The 26,125-nt window shown below is 37.6% G+C and overlaps 1 protein-coding gene across 2 annotated transcripts in view; it reads right to left on the bottom strand.

Annotated features, from left to right (window-relative positions):
• The window catches only part of PSEN1 (presenilin 1), a 67,840-nt gene that overhangs the window by 32,032 nt on the left and 9,683 nt on the right, over positions 1-26,125 (bottom strand). For both annotated transcript variants that reach the window (XM_043984017.1, XM_043984018.1), the window contains exons 2-6: positions 24,836-24,979; positions 11,468-11,724; positions 9,741-9,882; positions 1,217-1,284; positions 853-1,073 (exon numbers count right to left, since the gene is read on the bottom strand). In XM_043984017.1, coding sequence (XP_043839952.1) covers positions 853-1,073; positions 1,217-1,284; positions 9,741-9,882; positions 11,468-11,724; positions 24,836-24,922 — 775 coding nt within the window. In that variant the 5' untranslated portion in view covers positions 24,923-24,979. The remainder of the gene's footprint in view (positions 1-852; positions 1,074-1,216; positions 1,285-9,740; positions 9,883-11,467; positions 11,725-24,835; positions 24,980-26,125) is intronic.

Below are 26,125 nucleotides of genomic sequence, written 5' to 3' on the forward strand. Positions count from 1 at the left end.
AAAGGCATGGTGTTATCATAAAATATATTCCATAGTCATCTGGTTAGAAAGAGCAGCCTTGCTGAAGTGGGCATCTTTGACTCAACGATATTTTCTTTAACAGCACAATACTACCCAAGAACGTTACAAAAAGTTGGTAGTAGAGCAATACCAGAACAGCATATTCTATTAAATACTATTTGGGTTAAATTTGCCAAAGTGATAAAATGGTATTTCTATAAAACCTTTCTTGTAAAGATTGTAAAATCTTTTTTTTTTTTTTTTTGAGGGGGGAAGGGGGATGTGGGGCAATGAAGGTTAACTTACTTGCCCAGCATCACACAGTTAGTGTCAAGCATCGGAGGCCAGATTTGAACTCAGGTCCTCCTGAATCCAGGGCTGGTGTTTTATCCACTGCACCACCCAGCTGCCCCTGTAAAATCTTTTACAAACCATAAAAGCTCTTACTTTCAGGGTTGGCCAAATTATGGTATAGATATGGCACAACAATATGCATTCTTTCAGTCTAGTTTTTACACCTAGTATGTGGACTGAGTTATTATCAGTGATAATATTAAAACAAATAATATTTACTTAACAATGACGGCATAAAGTTAATAGGGTAAGAAATTATGATTTCATCAGTGTGGGAACCTCCTCCACTGAAGAAGGATGCAATTTGATTATAACTTAGCGGATAAGTCAGAGACGCCTGAGGCTCAGAGAAGTTAAGTGATTGGCTCATGGTCACATTGTGTCATTTTTGTCCCTAGATCAAAATTATAAAACAGGAGGAGGATAGAACAAATCAAAGCAGGAGGAGAAGAAATCAAAGCATAATTAAAGCAGTAGTATGTTTTTATAAAACTTTACCATATATTGAAATCACAGCCAAGATGAGCCATGCAGTCCATTCAGGAAGGTACTTTATGAACACCAGAGCCATGAGGGCACTGATCATAATGAGATAAGCCTGCTGGAGTCGAAGCGGGCCTTTCCAGTGGATGCAAATCATTCCTACCACGCCAAAATTCCAGATCACGAGTGCCAGAGTGATATAGTCCATGGCAACATTGTAGGTTTTAAATACTTCACTGAAAAGCAGAGTTAAAAACAAAGGGGCTAGAACAAAGAAGTACTGAATAATTGAAGAAGATAAAATACAACTATTTCCTAGAGGAAGAGCATAGACCCAAAAGATAATTTCTGACAACTATTTAGGTTTCTAGGTACTTACCCCAAATAAATGAATGAGAAAAAGAACAGCAACAAGAGAGAGGAAATTATAAGCCAAGCATGAATCACCTGAAAAAGAAAGAGGTTCAATTTTATCATGAACAGAAGAGAAATGTCTATAAAATTTCATATTCCATTCTTGCCTCAAAAAAAAAAAATCTTAATCAAAGGCAGACTCCAAGTATAAATTTGTATATGATGCCTTTAAACTTGGTAGCGTGAAGCATGATTTGATTTTTTAATATACTATGGAAAATGAAAAACTTTTTTCAAAAGAAACATAAGCTGATCATACTTGCATAATACCAATCAACAGGCCTAGTTAAAACAAATTTAGGATTTCTCAAATGTGAAGAAATCAAGAATAAGAGAGAGGCAAGAACTGTGAAGTAATTTCCAAAGTAAGAATTAAAGCAGAATCATGTTTACTGTAGTTCTTTGCCCAGAGAGTGGCTTAATTATTCTGTCCTACTGTATCCAGTGATCACTTTTTTTTTTTTTACATATAAGGTATTTTATTTTTTCCGTTACATGTAAAGATAGTTTTCAACTTTTGTTTATACAAGCTTTACAATTTCAGATTTTTCTCCCTCCCTCCCCTCTCTCCCCCCTCCCCTAGACAGCAGGTAATCTGATATAGGTTATATCTATATATCTATATACATATACATATATATCCATAATATTAATCCTATTTCTGCATTAATCCTGTTATAAGAGAAAAAATCAGGGCAGTAATGCAAAACCTCAAAATAGAAAAAAAAAAACAACAGCACCCAAAACAAAAGAAATAGTATGGTTCAATCAGCATCTATACTCCACAGTTCTTTTTTTTTTTTTCCTTGGATTTGGAGATCCTCTTCTATTATGAGTTCCCTGGAACTCTTCTGTACCATTGCATTGGTGAGAAGAATATAGTCCATCACAGTAGGTCAACACTCAATGTTGATGATACTGTGTACAATGTTCTTCTGGTTCTGCTCATCTCACTCATCATCAGCTCACGCAAGACCCTCCAGGTTTCTCTGAACTCCTCCTGCTCATCATTTCTTACAGCACAATAGTATTCCATTGTATTCATATACCACAACTTGTCCAGCCATTCCCCAATTGATGGGCACCCCCTCAACTTCCAATTCCTTGCCACCACGTAAAGAGCAGCTATAAATATTTTTGTACATGTGGGTCCCTTTCCCCCTCAGTGATCACTTTTAATTTCCAAATTGGCCTAATTCTTAACTAGAACATTAAAATTATCATGTGCGGTAAAAAATGGAAGTTTTAGCTGAATCATTTGAGAGTTGAGCACATGCTACTGAAGCGGCTTTTGAAGGCCCTCCCTTTTGGGGAGGAGTCCGAGACGAACTTCTGGCATGCCAGCTTAAAACTGAGGGAGGAACGGAAGTTCTCTCTCTCTGGCTTTTCAGCTTAGCCGTGGCGGCGCACGCATTTGGTGTTCGGTGCTGGTTCTCGGACTGGCAGGCAGTTTGGGATTCGGTGAGTTTTATAAAGGAATGTAGACTAAGATTTGATCTAAGATTATTCATTTGTATTTCTACTTTCCTATTTCCCTAATTGGTATCACCTTTTGTTGTCTAATTAATTCCCAAGCAATAAAAACTAATCCCTCACTGATTAAAGCTCAGAGGCTTCTTTTTCTTAGTGGTCTGGGAGATATATATATATATATATATATATATATATATATATATATATATGGGAAAATTTAAAAGGGGGAGTTTAATGCTCGTATATCCAATTTTATTTGTTTTTTTGGGGTTTTTTGGTGGGGCAATGGAGATTAAGTGACTTGCCCAAGGTCACACAGCTAGTGTCAAGTGCCTGAGGCTGGCTTTGAACTCAGGTCTTTCTGAATCCAGGGCCAGTGCTTTATCCGCTGCACCACCTAGCTGCCCCCTCGTATATCCAATTTTAAATCTCACACATGCATCTCCAGGAAAAGGCAGGAGATGTGTGAAGAACCACTTCTGAACCTCAGTTACCTCATCTATAGCATGGAAATAACCAGAAAGTTGCCTGGGGCAATGAGAAATTAAATGACTTGCCTCAAGTCACAGAGCTAGTACCATCAGAGGCAGACATTGAAGCCAGGACCTTCTGGTTCCAAAGCCAGTCTCCAAACTACTACTCCACACCACTGCATTATTACCCTTATTGTGATTGCTATAATAATTATTATCAAAAATAACTAACAATTGGCTGCCAAAAACAATTTTCAGAAATAACCCTTCTATTCTTTTCAAGGTACAAAAGAAACTTCTCTAAAAAAATTTACTATTTGTCAAGTGTCATCTATAAAAGCAAATATAAATGGTCTCTGAGGTATTTCCAGTTCTAAATTTGTAATTTTATGAGAGAGTAATCTTTCTTGGGTTGCTTAGGCAATATTTTTACCTGCACTCACTTTCAGATATAATCCAAGTCACAACAAGTATATCAACTATCAGAAGCACTGACTAAAAATTAAGTTCAATTCATATTCCTAAAGGCAAACATTGATTTTATAAATCCTAACCCCATTCACATTAATAACCATGTAGAGTATTAAGTGATTTAGGCTGCTAAATCCACCTCTCTCAAAAGTTGTTTCATTATCACAAGATGAAATTAAAAAGGAGAGTAAGATATTTTTAGTGCAAGTCAAGCAGTCATATTTGTTATTAAATGCAGAAACCCAATTCTCTTCAGTTATTTTAGTATGAGTCTCAGAAAGTTCTAGTCTTAATAATTCTCAGTATTTCAGGATTCCCTCTTGCTTACTTTACCTAAGGATTTCATTAAATCAATGACAGTTCTTTTCAATGACCTGTATTTATACAGTAACAGATTCATAAATTACTATCTGAAAGAGAAACTGCTTCCCAAATTTATCAAAGTATGTAATTAAGACCTGAAAATCTGCAATACTACTTTTGCTCCCCAGCTGTTTCTAATAAAGAGAAACCACAGTACTTAAAATGACCTAGTGAAGACTAAATAATATGAACAATAATAAATGAATAATGACTATAATAATAATAAATGAAGTGAATAACAGTTTAACAGGGAATAAAAGATGATATATCCAAATTCAAAACCTTATGTCCCTGACTTAATAGCACTCAATTTTGGGATCACAGACAGGGAAAATACTAGTCTCTTAACTCTGTGGGTATGTAGTCACTTCTGGTTTTACAGGAAGGAGCTATTACTCCAATACAAAGAAACAATTCATTCTAACACTCCTTCAATAGCTTTCCCTGAAACATTGTGACATTAATAAGCTTATGCAACTTCAGTCTCTAAAAAGCGTTTTTTGAAATGAATTGTAACAAACTGTATGATAGGTTTTTTTTCATACTCCACTTCTTTTCATTTTTCAAGTTCTGTGTCTTTCACAAAGGCATTATACAACCTTTTCAAATTCTCAAGCTCTCATTTGGTGGCTTTCAGAACAGGTCATGGCAAGTCTCTAAACTTCACAGACCTAAAAAAATGTTCATATGTCATTTTACAATCCAGCCCATAGTGTTTTGTTTCTCCAAAGTCAATTTTCTTTAATAAAACCTGAACAAAGTTAGATGCCAACATGAAAAAAAAAAGACAAAATAAACATGAATTTCTGACTGTATACAATTTTTTTAAAGCAGTCTGAAAATGTGTTGGTTAAAAGAGCAAAACTACAAAAAAAAAAATCGGGATATACGGGGCAGCTAGGTGGTGCAGTGGCTAAAAGCACTGGCCCTGGATTCAGGAGGACCTGAGTTCAAATCCGACCTCAGACACTTGACACTTACTAGCTGTGTGACCCTGGGCAAGTCACTTAACCCTCATTGTCCCACCCCACCCCCAAAAAAGAAATTAAGGTGACATAAAAACTAAACATAACAATAAAAAAAATAGGGATATACTTAGTGTTAAAATAACTATTAGAAATAAAATTATTCCATTAGTTCAAGGGTTAATAATCCAGGTTATGGATTATTTGGGTACCTAGCTACTTTTCCAGTCTGCTTTAGCTATTTTCCTTTCATTTATACATCCTTTAAAACCACAGAGAAATGAAATTTAACTAACCAATTAGTGTTAAAGGAAAAAGTACTGCATTGGGAGTCAGGAGACCTGGATTGAAATCCCAGTAGCTATTAGAGAAGTAAAATCACTATTACTTCAGGCAAGTAAAATCACCTCCCTAAACTTTAATTTTCATATCTACAAAATGAGGAGGTTAGACAGAATGATCTCTTAAGTTCCCACCCAGCTATAAACCCTATAATCTGATCCTAGGATCACTGTCCTTTCAAACTTTAACCTGGCAACTCTTGACTGGCTTTTTAAAGAAATGTATGACAGTGCTATTCACATCCTGCCAGAGAGGTGATGGATGCAAAATGTAGAACAAGATATACATTTTTGGACACAGTCGATATGGGAATGTGTTCTGCTGGGCTATGCATATTTGTTATGAGGGTTTTCTTTTTACCTTGTTGTGCAATTGGGGAAAATGGTTAGAATTATTTTTGCTTGCAAAAATCATTTTTTTTGAAAAAAGATAGGATCTAAACTTGGCTCCAGAGAAAAGATGAGAGGATGTAAATCTCTTCCTTATTTGTAGAGGCAGGGGCCTATGCAAGTGGAACACTGCAAATACTGTTCAACTTCTTTGATGTCTTGTTTAATTTTAACTTCTCTCCCTCCTCACCTTTTCTGTTTATTCTTTGGTATAAGGAATTGCCTGATAGATACAGGAGGGAAGAGGGATTTTTCTTTTGAAATGAAGATGATGTAAAAACAAAAAATGCCAATAATTTTTTTAAATTTGAAAGTTATAATAAAAAATAAATAAATGAAAGCTATGATAGCAGCATCAAGGGCTGAAATGATTAGCAGAAATAAACTTTTAGATTATTCTGCAGATTTCAAATATCTATCTTCCACAGGCAGAAAGACTGGTGATACTGTTTTGATGGCAAGGAATTCTTATTCATCCAATACTCCAATGGACCTGTGATCTTAATGATGAGGACATACTGTAATGATCCAGACTTGTAATGCAGCCATGTTTGACCATCCCATATGCCTGCTGTTCATATTCTCTTGTAAATATGACACTCAACATATTGGGTGGACCTTCCTCTCAATCTCTTGACAATGCACAGATATGAAGGAGCACAAGGGTTTATCAGCCATCCTTCAAAATCAATCAACAAGCATTTGTTAAGCACACTGTGTTAAGCACTGGAGATACAGAAAAAGGTAAAAGATAGTCCTTGCCCTCAAAGATCTTACAATCTAACCAACCCCTTATTTGTGACTAGACTATCTTCTTTTCTAGCCAAACATTTCTCTAATTATATTCCTTATTTTCCCAATTAGAGGGTCATCTCACTTTAACACTCAGCACGGATTAGGATTTCATTTTGATCTGAACAATGTATCTTTTTTTTGGCAGGGCAATAGGGGTTAGGTGACTTGCTCAGGGTCACACAGCTAGTAAGTGTCAAGTGTCTGAGGCTGGATTTGAACTCAGGTACTCCTGAATCCAGGGCTGGTGCTTTATTCACTGCGCCACCTAGCTGCCCTGAACAATGTATCTTAATCAAGATAGGGCAGTAAACCACAGATACTCTTATATGCAGTGGTATATACGTTATGGTGCATTAGATGGTCAAAATCTATATTATATGGTTAAAGTTAGGAATGGTTATATGCTGGTATAAACTATTAATATTGAATGGTGCCCAGAGAAGCTGACTATAGATATATTAGGCTAGCCTAACATTTCTCACAAACTTATTATTAGTAAACAACTCCCTACATTTGCAAAGTGTCTTACAATTTATAAAGCACTTTCACATATATTATTTCATGTAATGAGAATAAGATGAGATAGAGATATGCTAAATCAGTGTTTGTGAAACTGAGAAATGTGACATCTGTGAGAATCACAGCACAGAAAGGCGATACAGGGATTGGAGCTACGTCATTCTAAATACTTATTTGATTTGATGGTAGGAGTAGGGTCTATGGTCCCAGCTAAGCATAAAGATAAGTTATTATAAAATTATCTTCTTTACCACCCATAGCCAGTTAATCACCAAAGCCTGCCAATTCATCCTCTGCTGAAATTCTTGGGCCTATTCTTCCTCCCTATTCCCATAATCCTATGTTGATTGTTGTTTGTCCTTCATTCTAGATAAGGACCATGACAGAGGTCAAGACTTGCAATGAATTGGAGATAGCCTTTATCACCGAATGGGCATTGCCTCTGGCAAACTGAGACCAGTGAAAGGCCTTAATTTAAAAGGCCATGGTCTCCCACTGCATCCTGGGTCATCTCCAGTCATCTTGCCACTGGACCCAGATGGCTCTAGAGGACAGATTGAAGCTGGTGACTTTGCACAGCCCTTCTTCACTTAGATCCAATTCACTGCAAGCCATGACATCTGTTACAGTCCTCTTTGAGAAGGAAGAACAAACAACAATCCTATACTGGCCTCTAAATTTCTCAATTTCTGGTTTGTGTGGCTCAAATGATTCATGGTGACAGCTATTAATCAAACTAATCAAATGATTCAGGATGACAATAGTTAAATATGATATGAGAGCAAACTGAAAAGAACCCTTAAGATCACCATCATGACTGAAAAGATAACAAGAAACCATTGCAAATTTTTGAGAAAGGTGAGAGAATCAAAATTTTACTTTTGGACAATTATTTTTGCTCTTAATGGGGTAAATTCAAAAGAGAGTATCTTCAGGCATTCAAGAAAGTTTGGTTCTGATCAGAGACTGTGGGAACAGAGAGAAAAGAGGAAGAACTGGTAGGCTTTGTTGATGTGAATGGTAAAGAACATGGAGAAATTGAAGATGACTAACAAAGACTCTTAGCTTCAAATAATTGAGAAACTGGAAAATGGTTACAAGTAGAGGAAAGGAAAAATGAGTTCAATCTCAGACTGAGCTTTATATATTAGCAGCTATCCACATAGAGATTACCAAAAGAGAATAAGGATTATGGGAATGAGAAAATACTGAGATCAGGCTAGATTTAGGTTCAGCTAGTAATTTAAACTATGAGAAATACCTGAAGGAGTATTAAGAGGGAAATTAAAGACACCAAGCAATAACCTCAGAGGACTTTCCCAGGTAGGTGGAGAGGAAGAAGAACTAGCAAAGACAACTAACAGAGGGTGCTGAGTAGTAACAGAAGGGGCAGAAAAAGAAATGTGATCTGTCAAGAAAGAGACCCAGCACTCTATCTGCCCACCCAGCTGCCTTAATTACCAAGAATGATCAAGGTATAAAATAAACAGTGGAATAGGTAGGATATAATTCGGATATAGCATCACAAGGAGAGGTGAAAAATGCAGATACAGAGTAGTTCCATGCAAACAACTACATGTAAATTTACATGAAGAGACAGATAAAGAATCAGAATTAAGGATCTATGTGGTTTTTCCCATCATCAACCTAAAGCTACAACTCTCTTAAGTCTTCTTCGTCTGCCAAATGAAGAGAGTAAGTCAATGAAGTTATCTCCTCTACTTAATCAGAAGGTCAATAAACAGCATTAAGAGGTTATGCTCTTCATTTCCCCATGTAGGAGTCAACTTAAGAGTAAACAATTCTGAAAATAATTGCAAAGTATAAATATAAACCACATGAAATATTGCTTCAGATCAATAATAACAAAAGAAAAACACAAATTAAAATAACTTTTAGATTTCAGCTCACATCCAGAAAACTGGGAAAGAACAAAAAATGTAAATAACCAAAGTTATAGGGGCTTCAGGAAGTTGAACACACTAATAACACTATTGGTGAGCTGTGAACTGGTCCCACTAGTTTGGTTAGCAATTGGAAATTATGCTAATAGCTATAATGACTATAATATCATTGAAATGGACACAAATTAGATGCCTATTAATTATGGAATGTCTAAACAAATTGTGGCACATCAACACACAGGATATTATTACATTGTAAGAAATGATCAAGGTATTGCACTTCACTGGAGAAGCATGGCAAATTTGTTACATGAACTAATGTAGAATGAAGTCAAAAGAACCAGGAAAAGAATATACACAACGACAATATTTATGGAAAGAAAAAAAAAAGAATGTATAAAATTATAATATGCAAACTTGGCCCCAAAGAAGAGATAAGAAAATGCACCTGCATCCCTTATTTGACGAGTAAGAGAGTGTGGGTGTTAAATATTGGCTATACTGTCAGATTCAGCTAATATTTTGGTTAAGCTTTGCTGAATGCTTTCCCCTCTTTTTCTTTTTAATTCTTTGTTATAAGGGATAGTTTGCTGGGTAATCAAGGAGGGAAGAATATATTAAAAAATTAAGGTGATATAAAAACCAAAGCTATCAATGAAAAATTTAAATTAATTTTTTTAAAGTTTGTGACATTACTTTTCCTGGTCTCAAGTGGAGGTGAATGTAAGACAAATTGGCAAGATTGGAAGGAAATGATCATTACATTAAACCAGGTTCTCATGCCTTTCATCTCACCTTATAGCACCTGTATTTATAAAGCACCACCAAGAGGATGGTCATAACCACAATAACACTAATCATGATGGCAGCATTCAGGATGGAGTGCAGTGCTCTCTGTCCTACAGTTTCTGTGTCTTCGGTGAATGGAGTATAAATTCTAAAAGAAAACAAAATACAACAAAAGTTCATTGCTATGTGTGAGTATATCCCAAACCATAATTCTGTCTTCCTTCCTCCACAATGCAGAATGAGACTATAATTTTTTTCAATTAATTTGAAAAGTTAACTTTTTTCCAACTCATCTATTCTAGTAATCTTTCTTTTTTCTTTTTTTTTTAAACCACAATTTTTTCAAGCAAGATGTTGGCTCCATCTAGTGGATATTCTAGAGCAGGACTTCTTAAATTTTTTCACAAGACCCCTTTCCCTGCCCAAGAAATTTTTATGGGACCCTGGGTACATAGGCATAAAAACCAGGTATACATAACCTTATACTGTTGCCAAATTTTTCACAAGCCCCACATTCAGTTACATGACCCCATAAGAGGTCGTGACTCACAGTTTAAGAAGCTTTGCTCTACAGGAAGCCAAGTCAAATGATCTTCATTCATTACTTATGGATAATTAAGACAAAGAAAGAGATCGGCACTACAGAGAAGCTAAGTTTGATGAAACGGTTTGTAATTCTTGACTTTCACCTCTAAAAAAAGGACATGACTTCATGATGACAGAAAATTAAATTAAGTACTCAGTACTTGGCAATAGAGAATTATCTATACAAGATTACTATATATCCTCATATGATCCTCCTTTCAAGACACCCCTCCAAAACTTTGCTCCTACAACACCTCCCACAAGAAAACAAAGGTTGATCTTATAGTAACTAATGTCAGCAAAAATATTTTCAAGATTTCCAACTGTGACAATTGGAGTGATGCCACCTGCTGGAGAGTTATTGTAGGAAAGCTCCGCCATGAGGAGAAGGAGTCTGAGGGCAAGCCATGTGGCTTGGAAGGTCAGTTCCTTGGTGTCAGGAAGTGATGTTTGCTTGTGGGTACTGTCTGTCAAAGCTACTAGCCAATTAGCTTGGAGCTCTGTGTGCGTGTGGATGGGATGTTCCCAGTTTCACAGGAGGCTTATGGGACGAAGAAGGGGCAAAGCTCATTCTCTCTCTTTCTTGAGGTCCTCAGGGGGGAGCAGAGCAGGAGACGCTGGCTCCCTGAGATAGCTGAATCTAGGCCTCTTTCTCTCTCTCTTCACCAAATTCTTATGCTCCTTAATAAATGCTTAAAAGTCTAAACTCTTGCTAAAGCTTCTAATTTATTGGCGACCACTCATTAGATTTTTTTTTTTTTTGGTGAGGCAATTGGGGTTAAGTGACTTGCCCAGGGTCACACAGCTAGTGTTAAGTGTCTGAGGCTGGATTTGAACTCAGGTACTCCTGACTCCAGGGCCAGTGCTCTATCCACTGCGCCGCCTAGCTGCCCCACTCATTAGATTTTTAGACAGTATAGGTAGAATCTTAGCCACACAATACAGCCTCCCTCTCTCACTCAAAACACTTATTTGACTAGGTTCCAAAACCTCTCTTCCCCATGTGAAGAAACAGTTTGCTTTTGAGCGCCAGAGGAAGACTCTACAAATAAGGTACCTTTAATACAAGAGGCCTCTAAAAGTGATAATGGCATCTTTAAAAAGCCTCCCTGTTTTAGAGAATAATAAAATAAATATAGCATACATACAACTGTCCATCCTTGCGGGTATAAAAGCTGACAGATTTGATGGTGGCCACAACCACAACCATGCAGAGTGTGACTGGTACAAACAGCATGATCACATGTTTGGCACCATATTTTAAGGTCAGCTCTTCATCTTCTTCATCATCATGTTCCACCACCTGCCTTGTGCCACCCTGGGGCTGTCCATTGGTCTCTGCCTCAGGGTTACCATGCCGCCGCCTTTCGCTATGTTCATGGCGCTGTCTTTCCCTGCCGTCATTCTGAAAAGCAAACATTGCTTTTGAAGTGAAACACATTTTTAGTAAAGTCAGCCCATGGAGCTAACAAAACAATTAACAAGCATCAATGATGAGAAAAATCTAACTCAGAGGCAGTTTGGAGTTTAAAAGGTCTTGCCAAACTAGATTATTCACTCTTCTCCATCTCTCTGCTCATGTCATTCTTATGGCCAAATATGCTCCTCCCCCTCCTTCCCATTCCTGCCTACTAAAATCCTCATCCTATGGAGCCCAGTCTGTACACCTTGCCTTCCTTTATCATTTTCTCTATAACTTCTACAGCATTTTGTTTCTATTGTTCTCAATGGTGGGTATTATAGAATATAGTACAAAACTTAGCTGTATTGTAGTATAACGCTTGCTATCTTGCTGATAGCAAGTACTCAAATGTCTGCTGAATTGAATGATATATTCAGGAATATCAATCAGACATATTTGCTTATAATGAAAATTGGGCAGGACTTTCAGCTTATTTTAGACCACAGGATCACCTGTGCTCCTGTCTCCCTTATATATTTCATTGTAATTTGGGTAATACTTGGTTACTACTGTAAATACTGAAAATTTGTATTACTTTCTAATTACAGATATATTTCAATAGAATTCAATACTGCAAAATTTAAGAGGACTTAGTAATAATATTAATAAATAGCTAGCACTTAACAGGGGCAGCTAGGTGGCTCAGTGGATAGGGCACTGGGTTTAGAAACAGGAAGACTCATCTACCCAAGTTCAAATTTGGCCTCCAACACCAGTTGTGTGACCCTGGGCAATTCACTTAACCTTGTTTGCCTCAGTTTCCTCATCTGTAAAATAAGCTGGAGAAGGAAATGGCAAATCACTCCAGTATCTTTGCCAAGAAAATCCCCAATAGGATCACAGAGTCGCACATGACTAAAAAACGACTGAACAATGAAAAACAATAGCACTTTAAGATTTATAAAATGTTTTACATATGTTACACGTTGATCTCTTTTAATCTTCACAACAACCCTGGAAAGTAGGTACTATTAACTCCATTTTACAGATGAGGGAACTGAGGCAAATAGGTAAGAGGTAAAGTGACTTGCCCAAGCTCACAAAGTGGGATATGAATTCAGGTCTTTCTGATGCTAGGCCCAGTGGTCTATCCACTGTGACACCTAGCTTCAGCTTATTCACTGCTAGCAGGACCTGGAGTAGATCTCGAATGCTATAGTATCAAGGACAAATATTTCTAAAACAGAAACTAAAAATTGTTGTAGGGTAATATTTGGATACATTCAAACACAAGAAGGCTGCTTAATGGATATTGGTTTAACAGTTTTGCTCCATAATAATAGTTAACATATCAAAGCTCCTTAACAAAAATGCCTTATCTACATTATCGCATTTGAACCACACAACAACCTGTAAGGGAGGTACCACTATTTTCCTTGTTTTATTGATGAAGAAGGTTAAGCAAAGAGAGGCAAAGAAGGTGCGGCAAAGTGACTTGCTCAAGGTCACAGAACTAGTAAGGGTTTAGGGAAGAATTCGAATTCATAGCTTCCTGACTTTAAAGTTTGGGGAACTAGACCTGTTTCTCTTTTCCCACACTTCACTGTTCTTTCCAGTTTTGGTTTAAAAAACAAAAAGGGGAGGAATTATAGTGAACTGAGTCATGCTTGCTACTCCTTGAAAAAATACCAAGCTATTCTAATTTCCTATCAGAAACACCAACAGGCTGCTCTTCCTTGATTAGTGAGGGACTATATAGATATAGATGTAGATATAGATATAGATATAGAAATAGACATAGATATATATGGCAGATATTAAGGCAGCTAGGTGGTGTATTGAACAAAGCAGGGGACTTGAAAAAAAGCAAAGAGTTTTCCAATCTATAAACACCCTTCCTATCAATCTTTTAGCACAACCCTCTTTGAAAAATACTTCAGGGATCTGGGATGGGGAAAAACTGGTTGAGCTTACCTGTTTTTAAAAAAATCTTTTCCTCCTATTCAGTGTTATATTCCCATACAACATGACTCCCAGACTTTCTTTTGGCCGCTTTTCTAAACCTTTCTTCATCCTGGGAAATTGAAATTTGCCAACTGGCTGCCTCTGCAGAGTGACTATGGTTGGCAAAGAAGGGAACTTGTCAAAGCAACAGTATGGCATTCGAAGGCAACTACTATCACTGAGAAGTGGCAAAACAAAACCAATATCCCCTACCCAAAGTAAAGCCAGCATTTCTCCCTTTGTCTCACCTCACCTCAAATAGCGTTTGAATGAGCCCTGAGAAGTCAAGAACATTTAGCTTCTTTTTGGTCTTCTTTTTTATTATTTGTTATTCTTATCTTATTTCTCTTGTACTCAGGAGTATGCTGGTAAATGTTTAAAAACTGGATCTCCAAGGAGGACAAAATGTTTTTTGTTGTTGTTGTTGTTGTTTTAAGGCAATTGGGGTTAAGTGACTTGCCCAGGGTCACACAGCTAGTAAGTGTTAAATGTCTGAGGCCGGATTTGAACTCAGGTACTCCTGACTCCAGGGCCGGTGCTCTATCCACTGCGCCACCTAGCTGCCCCAGAAGGACAAAATGTACTCATGATACACTTTTCAGTTTAATTGGTTTTATTAACATTTTCTCCATCACTTAATGAAGACTAGTCAATCAACAAAACAACTATGCAGCCCTAATGTGTAGCGTTTGCCAATCTCTAAGGTATAAATGCTCACCTTGAACATTTTTAAGAGCTCATGATATCAGCTGGCTCCAAGAGCCCTTGCTCATCCTTCTCTTCCTTACCACTGTCTTATCAAAGAAATCTTTACTACATACAGGACACTGCTCCCGATCACCCTGTCTACCAGACAAAATACTTCCCTTCATGTCCCTTTTCCCCTTTACAAAGTCTCAGTCTTAAGTTTTCAGTATAAAACTGTCACAAACCTGATAATTTCTGAAGTTAGTCAAATAAAAGAAATACTACTTTTTTATTCTTAACAAAAGCACTTAAGTACTGAAGTAAATCATTAGGGGGCAAGTCACCTGTGGTAGAGTTGGAAGCTATGACCCAGTGAGAGGTGGATGTTGCTATATGATACTCATGGGATGAAAATAATTGAGAATTAAAAATATCAATGATTTTAGACCAAATACTGTATTGCTGGAATGACCGTTTCAGAGGCAAAAATTGAAAACAGAAGTTAAGAGTTAAGAAATGACTCATTCCTAGTGATTTCAGGATTAGAAGGGATGACTTCTCACAATATAAATGATATCGTCTCAACTAAGGAGGGGAATTTGAGGAATGACTAAGGCCTGTTTGCAAGTTTGTTTATGATGTCAGGATTCCTAGAGCCCAAGGTTTTGGTCATTTTCCTTTTGAAAGAGGACAATTCACTTTTGTTGTCCCCTCCCCCACTTCCTTTTCTCCCTTTTGCAGGGAGTGACAGAAGAGGGGACATGGGTCAAGACCCCAGTGTCCTCATGCTGTGAGAAGCAGAGATCATATGAAAACTATATTGTACCTGATTATTTTGGATGAAGTTTTATTTATTTGATCCTATCTTCTCACCACCAAAAATTTGCCCCATCCTACCCTATCATTCCCTATTTTCAATCTTAGCCACTGGCTCCTTTCCTGTTGCCTAGAAACATGCCCAGATCTCAATCCTTTAAAAACAAAACAAAACCCCCCCCACAATGTTCACTTGACCCTCTCCTCCCTTCAAACTATTTTTATGTTTCTTCACAACCAAACTCCTAGAAAAAGCCATACTCCCACATTACTTCCATTTTTTCAACTCCCACTTCTCAACCCCCTTGTAACCTGACTTTAGCACTTGATTAAAATCCTGTCCTGTCCTCTGCAGCCTCTGACACTATTGGTTACCCTTTCCCCACCCCAAATATTCTCTTCTCCCTGGGTTTTCTAGACTACTCTTTCCGAGTTCTCCTCCTACCTATTAAAACAAAAGCTTTCTGTATTTTAAAGGATCAACATCCATATCCCACCCCTTATATGTAGTACCTGGAGCTCTGTACTGAATGCTTGTGAGCTCACATTCACTTACTTGCTCTCTCTCTCTCTCTCTCTCTCTCTCAAAACATACACAAACACACACACACACACACACCCTCTTTATAATTTCATTAGATTCCTTCTTTGCACTATTATCTATATGCAGATCACTCATCTGTCCCTCATTTCTCTTGAGCACCTGTCCCACATCACTAACTGTGGTTGGACACTGTCACCAGATGTCCCACAGGTACCTCACAATCTTTTTCTGTACTCCCCACCATTCCAATTCTTTGTTTCTGACAATGGCACTACCACGCTTCCAATAAGTCACTCAGGTTCTCAACTCTGGAGTCATCCTTGCCTCCTCGCTCTCCTTCATCCACATATCCAACTAGCAGTAAAGTTTTGTCAATTGTTTCTCCACCCCATCTCTAGCATCTGTCCCACTTTACCACTTGGCAACTGTTCTGGTTCAGGCCCTCAACACTTCTCTCTTGGGCAAAGCAATAAACTAAGCTGTTTCCATGCCAAGTCTCTCCTCTCTCCAAACCATTCTCCATATTGTTTACAAACTGATCATCCTAAAATACAGGCCTGATATTGTCACTACTCTATTCAAGAAGTTTCCGTGGTTTCCTATTGCTAACGTAAAATACCAACTTCTCTGGCATTTTAAAGCCCTGCAAAATTTGCATCTAATCTATGGTACAGTGGAACAAGTATAGGTTTTGGAGTGAGAGGACCTGATTTTAAACCCCATCTCCAAAGCATGGAGGAATACACACACACACACACACACACACACACACACACCTCCTCATGGCGGAGCTTTCCTACAATAACTCTCCAGCAGGTGGCCTCTGTGGAGTCTTACAGCTCTAGATCTCTGACCCTATTGATTTTACATCCCTCCTCCTTCACACACTCTACCCTCTAGCTACAAGGTTCCACTTGATACCCCCTGATCACAACATTCCCTCTACCATCTCTATAACTCTGAACAGACTTATTAAACACCATGACCAAAACGTTCTCCCTTCTTCTGGCCCGTTCTTGGAATCTCTAGTTCCCTTAAAGATTCAGCTGAAGTGTCACTTCCTAGAAAAGTCCTTTACTGGATCATCGATTTAGAACTGAAGTGACTTCAGAAGTCATCTAGTCCTACTTATTTTATGGATGAGGAAAGTGAGGCCCGCAGCAGTGAAGCAACTTGCGCCAGGTCAGGAGGTAATAGTAGCAGAGCTAGGATTTGAACTTAGAATTCTGACTATGAATTCATTGCCCTTTCCACTACACCATGCTGCTCCTGTTAATTTGTTCCTAATTTCTCCAATTGTTAGTACTTTCCTTGTCCCCTCCAAAAAAAAAGACTTTGCAACTATCTTGTATTTTGTATTTACTCCTTTGTGCATGTGTTGCTTTGCCTCCTTAAGAGCAGGGACTCTTTTAATTTTGCGTTCATATCCACAGAGTACATAGCACATAGTAGGCATTTAATAAATGCTTACTTGTTGAACTGAATTTATAAGGAGTTAAATCAATCCTAAAAAAATTTATGGATTCTCTGTAAAGATACAATTTGATCAACCTTAGGCTTGAGAGATGAGGATTCTAAGTCTTTATTCTAGAAACATAAATTAAAATCTGACATGTCAAATGAAAAACTTAAAACATTTGCTGATTAAGAGCAATCTGTTTCTACAAGAGAATTCCAGAGGGCATCAGAGAATTTCCTGTAGTGTTCTATTTCTATAATTTTAGGAAAGGATAAATATTTTTAAGCTGTTGAAATAACTGGTTAAAATATTATTAAGCAATTACAAATTGTTAACTGTGTTACCCTTGAGTTTTTAATCTATGAAATTATCAATATCTCTACCAATTCAACATTTGTGATTTGTGGCTTGTACCTTTGAAAGTTAAGCAAAACTTGGCTTTTTATGTTTCCTTTGTCTCTGGCATTACTAAAACAGTCATTTATACTAATGTGGAAATATGTTTAATATGATTGTACTATACAACCTAAATAAGATTGCTTGCTGTCTTTGGGAGAGGGGAAGGAAAGAAGGGAGAAAAAAAAATTTGGAACTGAAAATCTTACAAAAATGAATGTTGAAAAGTATCTTTACATGTAATTGGGAAAAATAAAACACAATTAAGTAAAAAAAATAAGAGTAACTTTAAATAAATAAACATATAAACAAAACAAAAAAGTCGTTGATAGGTATAGCAAATAATAATAATGAATTTTAATTTACCTTCAGCTACTATTTGGCTCTTTGGTTACAAGTCAATCAATTTAGAGCCACATCTTCATTATTTTCTCTCTCCAAAGTTATTATCCTACAAATATTCCACTTGAACTTATAGGCTAGCTTTTGTTTCAGTTTTCCAAGATTTCTCATGATCTCTTCTCTCCTCCCTCCCTAAAACAATGTTTTTTAAAAGGACTCAATGACTAAAATAATATAAAGAGCAATTACAACAATATAAAACTGAATATGCTATATGATTATGATAATTATGATAATGAGTTGGGTTTGAAAAGGGGAGAAGAAAACTGCTTTTCTTTTTGGAAGAGGCAGTGCATACAAGACACTGAAAATATGATGAGACTCAGATGATCTGTAGTTTAGCTCTGTTAAACTGTCTTTTTAAAAATTTCATTCTTATTTTTTGAAAATGCCTTATGGTGATGTAAAAACAAAAGACATCAATACATTTTTTAAAAGAAAAAAAATTACCTTACCCATTTGCTGACAAACTAGCTAATGAAATCTGAGGGATTTACTGTTTCATAGTCAGAGAGAATCCAACAGATGGACTTTATTTACAAAGAAGCAAACATATTTTAGTGTAAAACAGTTTTAACAGCTGAATACATACTACCATACATACTCTTTGTAAACTGACTTGAGACAAATACTGAAAACATCTGTTTCCCAAGCAGAATTATGCCTGGAAGAATTTCTTTTTTTCCCCTCTATTTTGATAAAAATAACTGTCATGTTAAATCAAGTTGCCTGCAATCATCAAAACTATTTGGGACTGTCTAAGAAATAAAGTGGTAGATCAGTAGAATAGGTTAGGTACACAACACACAGTAGTAAATGACTATGGTAATCTACTGTTTGATAAACAGTAAATGACTATAGTTATTTAATATTTGATAAACCCAAAGACCCCAGCTTCTGGGATAAGAACTCACTATTTGACAAAAACTGCTGGGAAAACTGGAAAATAATATGGCAGGAACTAGGCATGTCAACATTTCATATTGTATATCAAGATAAGGTCAAAATGAGTGATTTAAACTTAAAGGGTGATATCTTAAGCAAATTAGGAGAGCAAGAAATAGTTTACCTGTCAGATCTATGGAGAAAGGAAGAATTTATGACCAAAGAAGAGATAGAGAACATTACGCAATGCAAAAGGATAATTTTGATTACATTAAATTAGAGAGTTTTTGCACAAACAAAACCAATGCAACCAAGATTAGAAGGAAAGCGGAAAGCTGATAAACAATTTTTACAGCCAGTGTTTCTGAAAAAAGCCCCATTTCTAAAATATTTGGAGAATTGAGTCAAATTTATAAGAATACAAGTCATTCCCCAATTGATAAATGGTCAAAGGATGTGAAAAAGCAGTTTTTCAAATAAAGAAATTAAAACCATTGTGAGAATCAGGGTGCCATCCCCTGCTGAGAAAGACATTGTGAGAACCAGGGTGACACCCCCCTGAAAAGAAAGCATGTGACTAGCATCTGGAAGCTGCCCGGCTTCCAGAAGTTAGACCCTCTGTAATTCATGTCAGTCAATGGACCAGGCAATTAGCTTGGAGCTGTGGGTGGGGACTGCCCCTCTTCCGGTCCCACAGGAAGCTTCCACTGATCTGGCCTTTCATTCAGAACCGGCATATGATGGCAGAACTTCAAGTGTTCTCTCTGGAAGCGTGGATAGCTAGGTGAAGGTAGCTTTCTCTCTCTCTCTTTGCTAATCCATAATATACTTTAATAAATGCTCAAAAGCCTAAACTGTTGCCGAATTTATCAGTAAACTTAGCCAGTTCTACCCCCACACACATTGGGGAGGGGGGGGCAGATAAGATTTTAAACCACACTATTCATGGTCATATAAAAGAATGCTCTAAATGACTGTTGATTAGAGAAATGCAAATCACCTTATACCTGTCAGACTGGCTAATATGATAAAAAAGGAAAATGATAAATGTTGGAGGTGTGGGAAAACTGGAACACTAATGCACTGTTGGTGGAGCTGTGAACTGAACCAACCATTCTGGAGAGCAATTTGGAACTATGCCCAAAGGGCTATAAAACTGTATATCCTTTAATCCAGAAATACTACTACTAGGTCTATATCCCAAAGAGATCATAAAAAAGGGAAAAGGACCCACATGTATAAAAATATTTATAGAAGCTCTTTTTGTGGTTGCAAAGAATTGGAAATTGAGGGGATGCCCATCAACTAGGGAACGGCTGAACAAGTTGTGGTATATGAATGTAATGAAATACTATTATGCGTCTAAGAAATGACGAGTAGGCAGATTTCAGAAAGACTTATATGAATTGACGTTGAGTGAAGTGAGGAAAACCAAGAGAACATTGTACACAATAACAGCAACACTGCAATAATTAACTATGATGGACCTAGCTCTTCTCAGCAATACAATGATCTGAAACAATTCTAAGGGCCCCATGATAGAAAATATTCTCCACATCCAGAAAAAGAACTATGGAGTCTGACTATAGATCAAAAGCATACCATTTTCACTTTTTGTTTTTTTCTTTCTCCTGGTTTTTCCTTTTCGTTCTGAGTCTTCTTTCACAATGTAACTAATGTGGAAATATGTTTAACATGATTGTTCCATATAATCTATATCAGATTGCTTACTGTCTTAGAGAAGGAAAAACAATTTGGAACTCAAAATCTTACAAAAATGAATGTTGCAAACTATATTTACATGTAATTGGAAAAAAATTTTAAAAATCAAGCTGCCTGGGGCAACTAGGTGGTGCAGTAGATAGAGCACCGGCCCTGGAGTCAGGAGTACCTGAGTTCAAATCCAGCCTCAGACACTTAACACTTACTAGCTGTGTGACCCTGGGCAAGTCACTTAACCCCAACTGCTTCACTAAAAAAAAAAAATCAAGCTGCCTAAATTTAGTCCTAAAAAGATTTGAATATTTAAGTATAATAAACTGAAAATTAATAACAAATACAAGGGTTCAATTTTAAATGTAATATCTTTCTAATATTACTTTTCCTTTATTATCTCCTTTTGATATAATCCACGTGGACTAATCATAAACATAAAAGGAAAAACAAAAACAGAAACAAAAACAAACATACCTGACTTCAGACTCACTTTGGAAAATTGACTACTGTTGTTGTTCAGTTGTGTCTGTCTCTTCATAACCCCATTTTGGGTTTTCTTGGCAAAGATAATGGAGTGATTTGCCTTTGCCTTCTCTAACTCAGTCTATAAATAAGGAACTGAGGCAAACAAGTTTAAGTGACTTGCTCAGGATCAAAAAGCTAGTAAGTCAGGGCAGCTAGGCGGCACAGTGGATAGAGCACTGGCCCTGGAGTCAGTAGGAACTGAGTTCAAATCCGGCCTCAGACACTTAACACTTACTAGCTGTGTGACCCTGGGCAAGTCACTTAACCCCAATTGTCTCACAAAAAATAAAAAAATTTTTTAAAAATTTAGTAAGTATTTGAGGCCAAATCAAAAATCTCATTTGATTTTTATAACAACCCTGGGAGCTAAGTACTATCTATCATTATCCCCATTTTGTTATTGTTTAGTCATTTCGGTTGTGTCCAACTCTTTATAACCCCTTTTAGGGGGTTTTCTTGACAAAGTTATTGGAGTAATTTGCCATTTCCTTCTCCAGCTCAATTTATAGATGAAATTGAAGCCAACAGGGTTAAGTGACTTGCCTAGGATCACATAGCTAGTAGGTCTTCCTGATTCCTGGCCCAGCACTTTATCCACTATGCCAACAAGCTGCCCTTGGCTACTGTACCCATGTAAAAATAAAATACCTGAAGACAACATATAACAGGTTGCACCAATTCAAAAACTTCCAACATGTATTCTTACTTTTTTCTTCTTGAAAGAAAAAACCCTATTTGGACTCTTCTCAAGAAGAGCCCTGAGGAGAGAGAGTTTAGTTTCAAGCCCCACAACTTTGTTGCCTGAACTTCTCAGCAGGGGGCCACCTGGCACACAAAGCTCTAAGAAGCCAAGGCCCAGAAAGGGGCCTATGTTTTATGGGAACCAAGCTAAGCTGGGAGTTCACCTTGAGGTGCCTGAGGTGATTCCCACATGACCCTGATGTTCAAACCCTGATTTAAGTTTTGTTCCTTGAAAAGTTACGTATCTTTACGTATGTTAACACAGCATTGGTCTAGTGAGGGATGGACATTCTTGCCCAGAATAAGGTTATGGCCTAGTGTCACAATGTGATTGGTCGACTAGTGCAATCTGATTGGTTGACTGATACAATCTGATTGGTCATTACAGTCACCATATCTGGGAATTTGGTACTATATGCTGTGATTGGTTGTTTCTGTAATACTGTATGTAAATGAGAACTGTAATGTGGTTGGTTGAGAGGGACCCTTGGTGGGTATAAATAACAGTGTAGGACCTCACTTTAGTGCACTCTCCAGCACATTCAGAAGAATGCCCATCTTCAAGAAGATGAAGAAGCCTTCACCCACCCTCTGTTGCCCACTTGGATTCTTTGAGCTGAGAGCTGCTGGCAACACCTGAGCTGCACGACAGTATTTGAGCTGTTAGCTATGGTTCTAATATTCTGAAGTCTATTGTTTCAGCTATCCCTAGTTTTAGAAGATTTCGGTACAAATGAATTGTCTGGGGATTGGTTTTTAGTATGTGCATATTCCTTTAATAATGCCAGTTCTAATGTAACATTGCTCATTACTGTTAATAATTTGTGCAGTTTAGGAAACAAACTTCAATCTAGCAAACAAGCACTATGAAAAGAAAATATTACAAATATTCAGAGAACACCCCAGCCCTGGAAATCAGACTGTGGAAGTAGCCTCTGCTCCTGTGCCTCCTTCTCTGACTGGATCTGGACAGCTCAGGCCTTTCCATTTCGCTAAAATCCACCCTACCATCATGTCACTCACATACCACATCCCCTCCCACTTTTCAGCTTCCTTTTGTGCAGTATTTTCCCATTAGAAGCCCCTACAGGGAAGAGGCCAGCTTTTTTGTTGTTGTAATTGTATTTCCAGTGTTTAGCACAGTGCCCAGCAGATAGTAAGTACTTAATAAATTCATATTGACTGGGCTGACTGAATAGACAGACAGTAAGCTTAGTAAATGAGGAAAAACTTCAGGTACATGAGAGGATTTTAAACCAAATAGAGAAAGAAGTCCAGGATTACTGTGAGGGAGAACTGAAGGAGATCCCATTTGTAAAGCACCAGCACGTAATAAATACAGTGCTTCCCTCCATCTTCTGGGTGAATTCATTTATCAATGGAACTCCCATCCTCGGTCCCAGACATCTTAATTAGGGTCTGAGTGAATTCAAACTTATCTGCCGCATGATATCAAGTGGACACAGACCCCAACCCATGTTTTATCTTCCTATCCCATCCAGCTGCCCATCCAGGTCATCTCTTCCTTCCCCCATTTCCCACTCCCTGACCACCTCTTGTTCAGGACAAAGTAATTAAATTAATATCAGTCAGTTAATCAAAAAATATTTACTAAGTGCCTATTATGTGCCAGGCATTGGGCACACAAATACAAAGAATGGCACAGTCCCTACTTGCAAGGATCATACATTCTAATGGTGGCTCCGAATACGCCACCATAAAGTGAATAAACACAGATATGTACAAGGTGGCTGGGAGAGAGGGGCCCAGCAGGTTAGGGAGTGGGGGTGGGGAGCAGGAAAGGCTTAATGCAGAAGATGGTGCTGAGCTGCATTTTAAAGGATGACAGGGACTCTAGGAGGCAGAAGGGTGCATGCCAGACATGTGGCAAAGCAGGAACAAAGGCAGAGGGAAGGAAAATGGAATGTCATATCTGAAGAATGGGGAGAAGGTAAATTTGGCTGGATCACAGAGGGTGCAAGTAATGTCAAATGAATTTGGAATGCCAGCACCAGGTTAGAGAGGGCTTTAAAAGCTAAACAGAGGAGTTTATATTTTATCTCAGAGGCGATAGGGAGCCACTAGAGTTTACTGAGTGGGGAAGTCATGGTCAATTCTGTATTTAAGGAAATTACTTTGCAATACTACTGCTGTTTTTTCTAAAAGCCCTATGGATCAACCCATTACTCCTGTGATTTTCCTAATCGAAACTCCTTTCCCTCGTCAACACTCCCCCCAAAAGGTGTTGTCTCTTCCTAGTATATAAGCTCCACATTTTATTTTTTCCCAGTGCTTAGTGCAGTGTGTGGCATGAGTGCTTAATAAATATTTTTTTCCAACCATTTTTTCATCCTTCACCTCCAACCAGTTCTAAGGCCTTCTTAACTCCTAGATCTTCCTGGCTCCTAAGGCCATCTATCTTGCTAAAACCATGTCATCAATAGAAGCCCTCATGTGGAAAGGTAAAACATTTTTTCAAAGCTGCACAAATACTTACTCTTACCACAGGGACTGTTCTGTGCTATCCTTTAAGTAAAGGGAAATAGTGTTTTATAAGTGAGAAAACCTTAAAACTGAAGTCACCATTATAGGGAGAACAGAAGCCAAAGCAGAAGAAGTCACACAATCCATGCACTCCCTGTGGCTAGAGCCTCAATTCTGAAATTTCTTGATTAGCGAATACACAGCCAAAAGCAGGGAGCCACAAAAATAGGACATAGTGATGACAACAGCAGGCCAATGGAAGTAATTCCATTGGCTCAAGACTGACTATGATTTTGTGTTGCTGGAGTATCATGTGCTATAAGAAAGAGTAGTAACAAGCAGTTGGCTTCCTCCACCCCTTGCTTCTCTTTGCTCCCCCAGGGCATATGTAAACCTACAAGAGAGATAAATGATAAAAACAACTGAAAGAATTAAAGGGAAAATTTTCACTATACCTGGCTCCGTACTGTATTGCTCATATGGCTGTCTTCTGTCATCTGTGCATTCTGGAAGTATGGTAACGGTGCGGATAGCTCCGTCATTGGAGCAGCCTTATGGACACACCTCCTTTCCACAAAAACACAAAACCTTTTGCAATGCTGAAAAAAGGGAAAAAAGAGAAAATATTACCTGTTAAGGTTACATGTCTTAAAAAAATTGTATGTTACATGTTACAAAAGCAATCCTTTTTAAAATATATACTTTTCAATATAACCAACCTACTTAGGTGGCCTTCAGATTACACCAAGATCTCTAGTTCTCAGGCTGGATTCCATCAGTTCAATTAGGGTTGAACAATTCACCCTAATCAAAACTCATTGCTGATCAAATACTTGTAAGAGTAGACAGTGAGCCAGAAAATTATTATTTTTTTTTTTTTTGCGGGGCAATGGGGGTTAAGTGACTTGCCCAGGGTCACACAGCTAGTAAGTGTTAAGTGTTTGAGGCCGGATTTGAACTCAGGTACTCCTGAATCCAGGGCTGGTGCTTTAACCACTGCGCCATCTAGCTGCCCCCAGAAAATAATTCTAACAATATAAAATGAAAAATATACTTTGAGAAGTTATTCTCTTCCTAATGACTGAGTCTATTCAGGAAACAACTTGTAAGATCAGAAGGCTATTGAATACAGAATTAAAGGAAGTTGAATAATATTTAGAGAAATGTTAAGCTATAGTAGACTAATTAATGACCCATCCCCATTATCTATTTAAAGAACCAGAAACAGTACTATAGACTCAAAGTATCTTCTCTCCTTGAGTCAATGCTGTAAATCCTTACCCTTGAGCTACTCTTTTGTCTGAGTTCTGTGCTAGGTCTTCCTTTTTAAAATAATCTTTAAATTCTGTAAAGTTCATTTGTTATCTCATCTGATATTCACAACACCAATGAGTTACTGCAGATATTCTTATCATGTGACAGGTGAGGAAAAAGAAATGCAGAAGTTAAGTTTGCAAAAGGGTAAGTATCTATGCCATATTATCTTCTTATTTACAGGAATACAGTTATCCCTTTTACATCAGGACTTTCCCCACAGAGGTTTTGATGGATGGTGGGTTGGCATAAGAAATTAAATAGGAATTTTGGGGGAGGTTTTTCTGAAGCCACAGATGATACTGAGCCTATGACCAAATAAATACTTAACCCAAACTTTACAATAAGGTATTGTAAATACCCAATAAAAGAAAAGAATAAATTCAGACTTCTTCTCTGGTAAGGAGAGGGCCATGGGAACAGCTAGGTGG

This window comes from Dromiciops gliroides, chromosome 2 (assembly GCF_019393635.1).
Source record: "Dromiciops gliroides isolate mDroGli1 chromosome 2, mDroGli1.pri, whole genome shotgun sequence".
In the NCBI taxonomy this organism is placed as follows: Eukaryota; Metazoa; Chordata; class Mammalia; order Microbiotheria; family Microbiotheriidae; genus Dromiciops; species Dromiciops gliroides.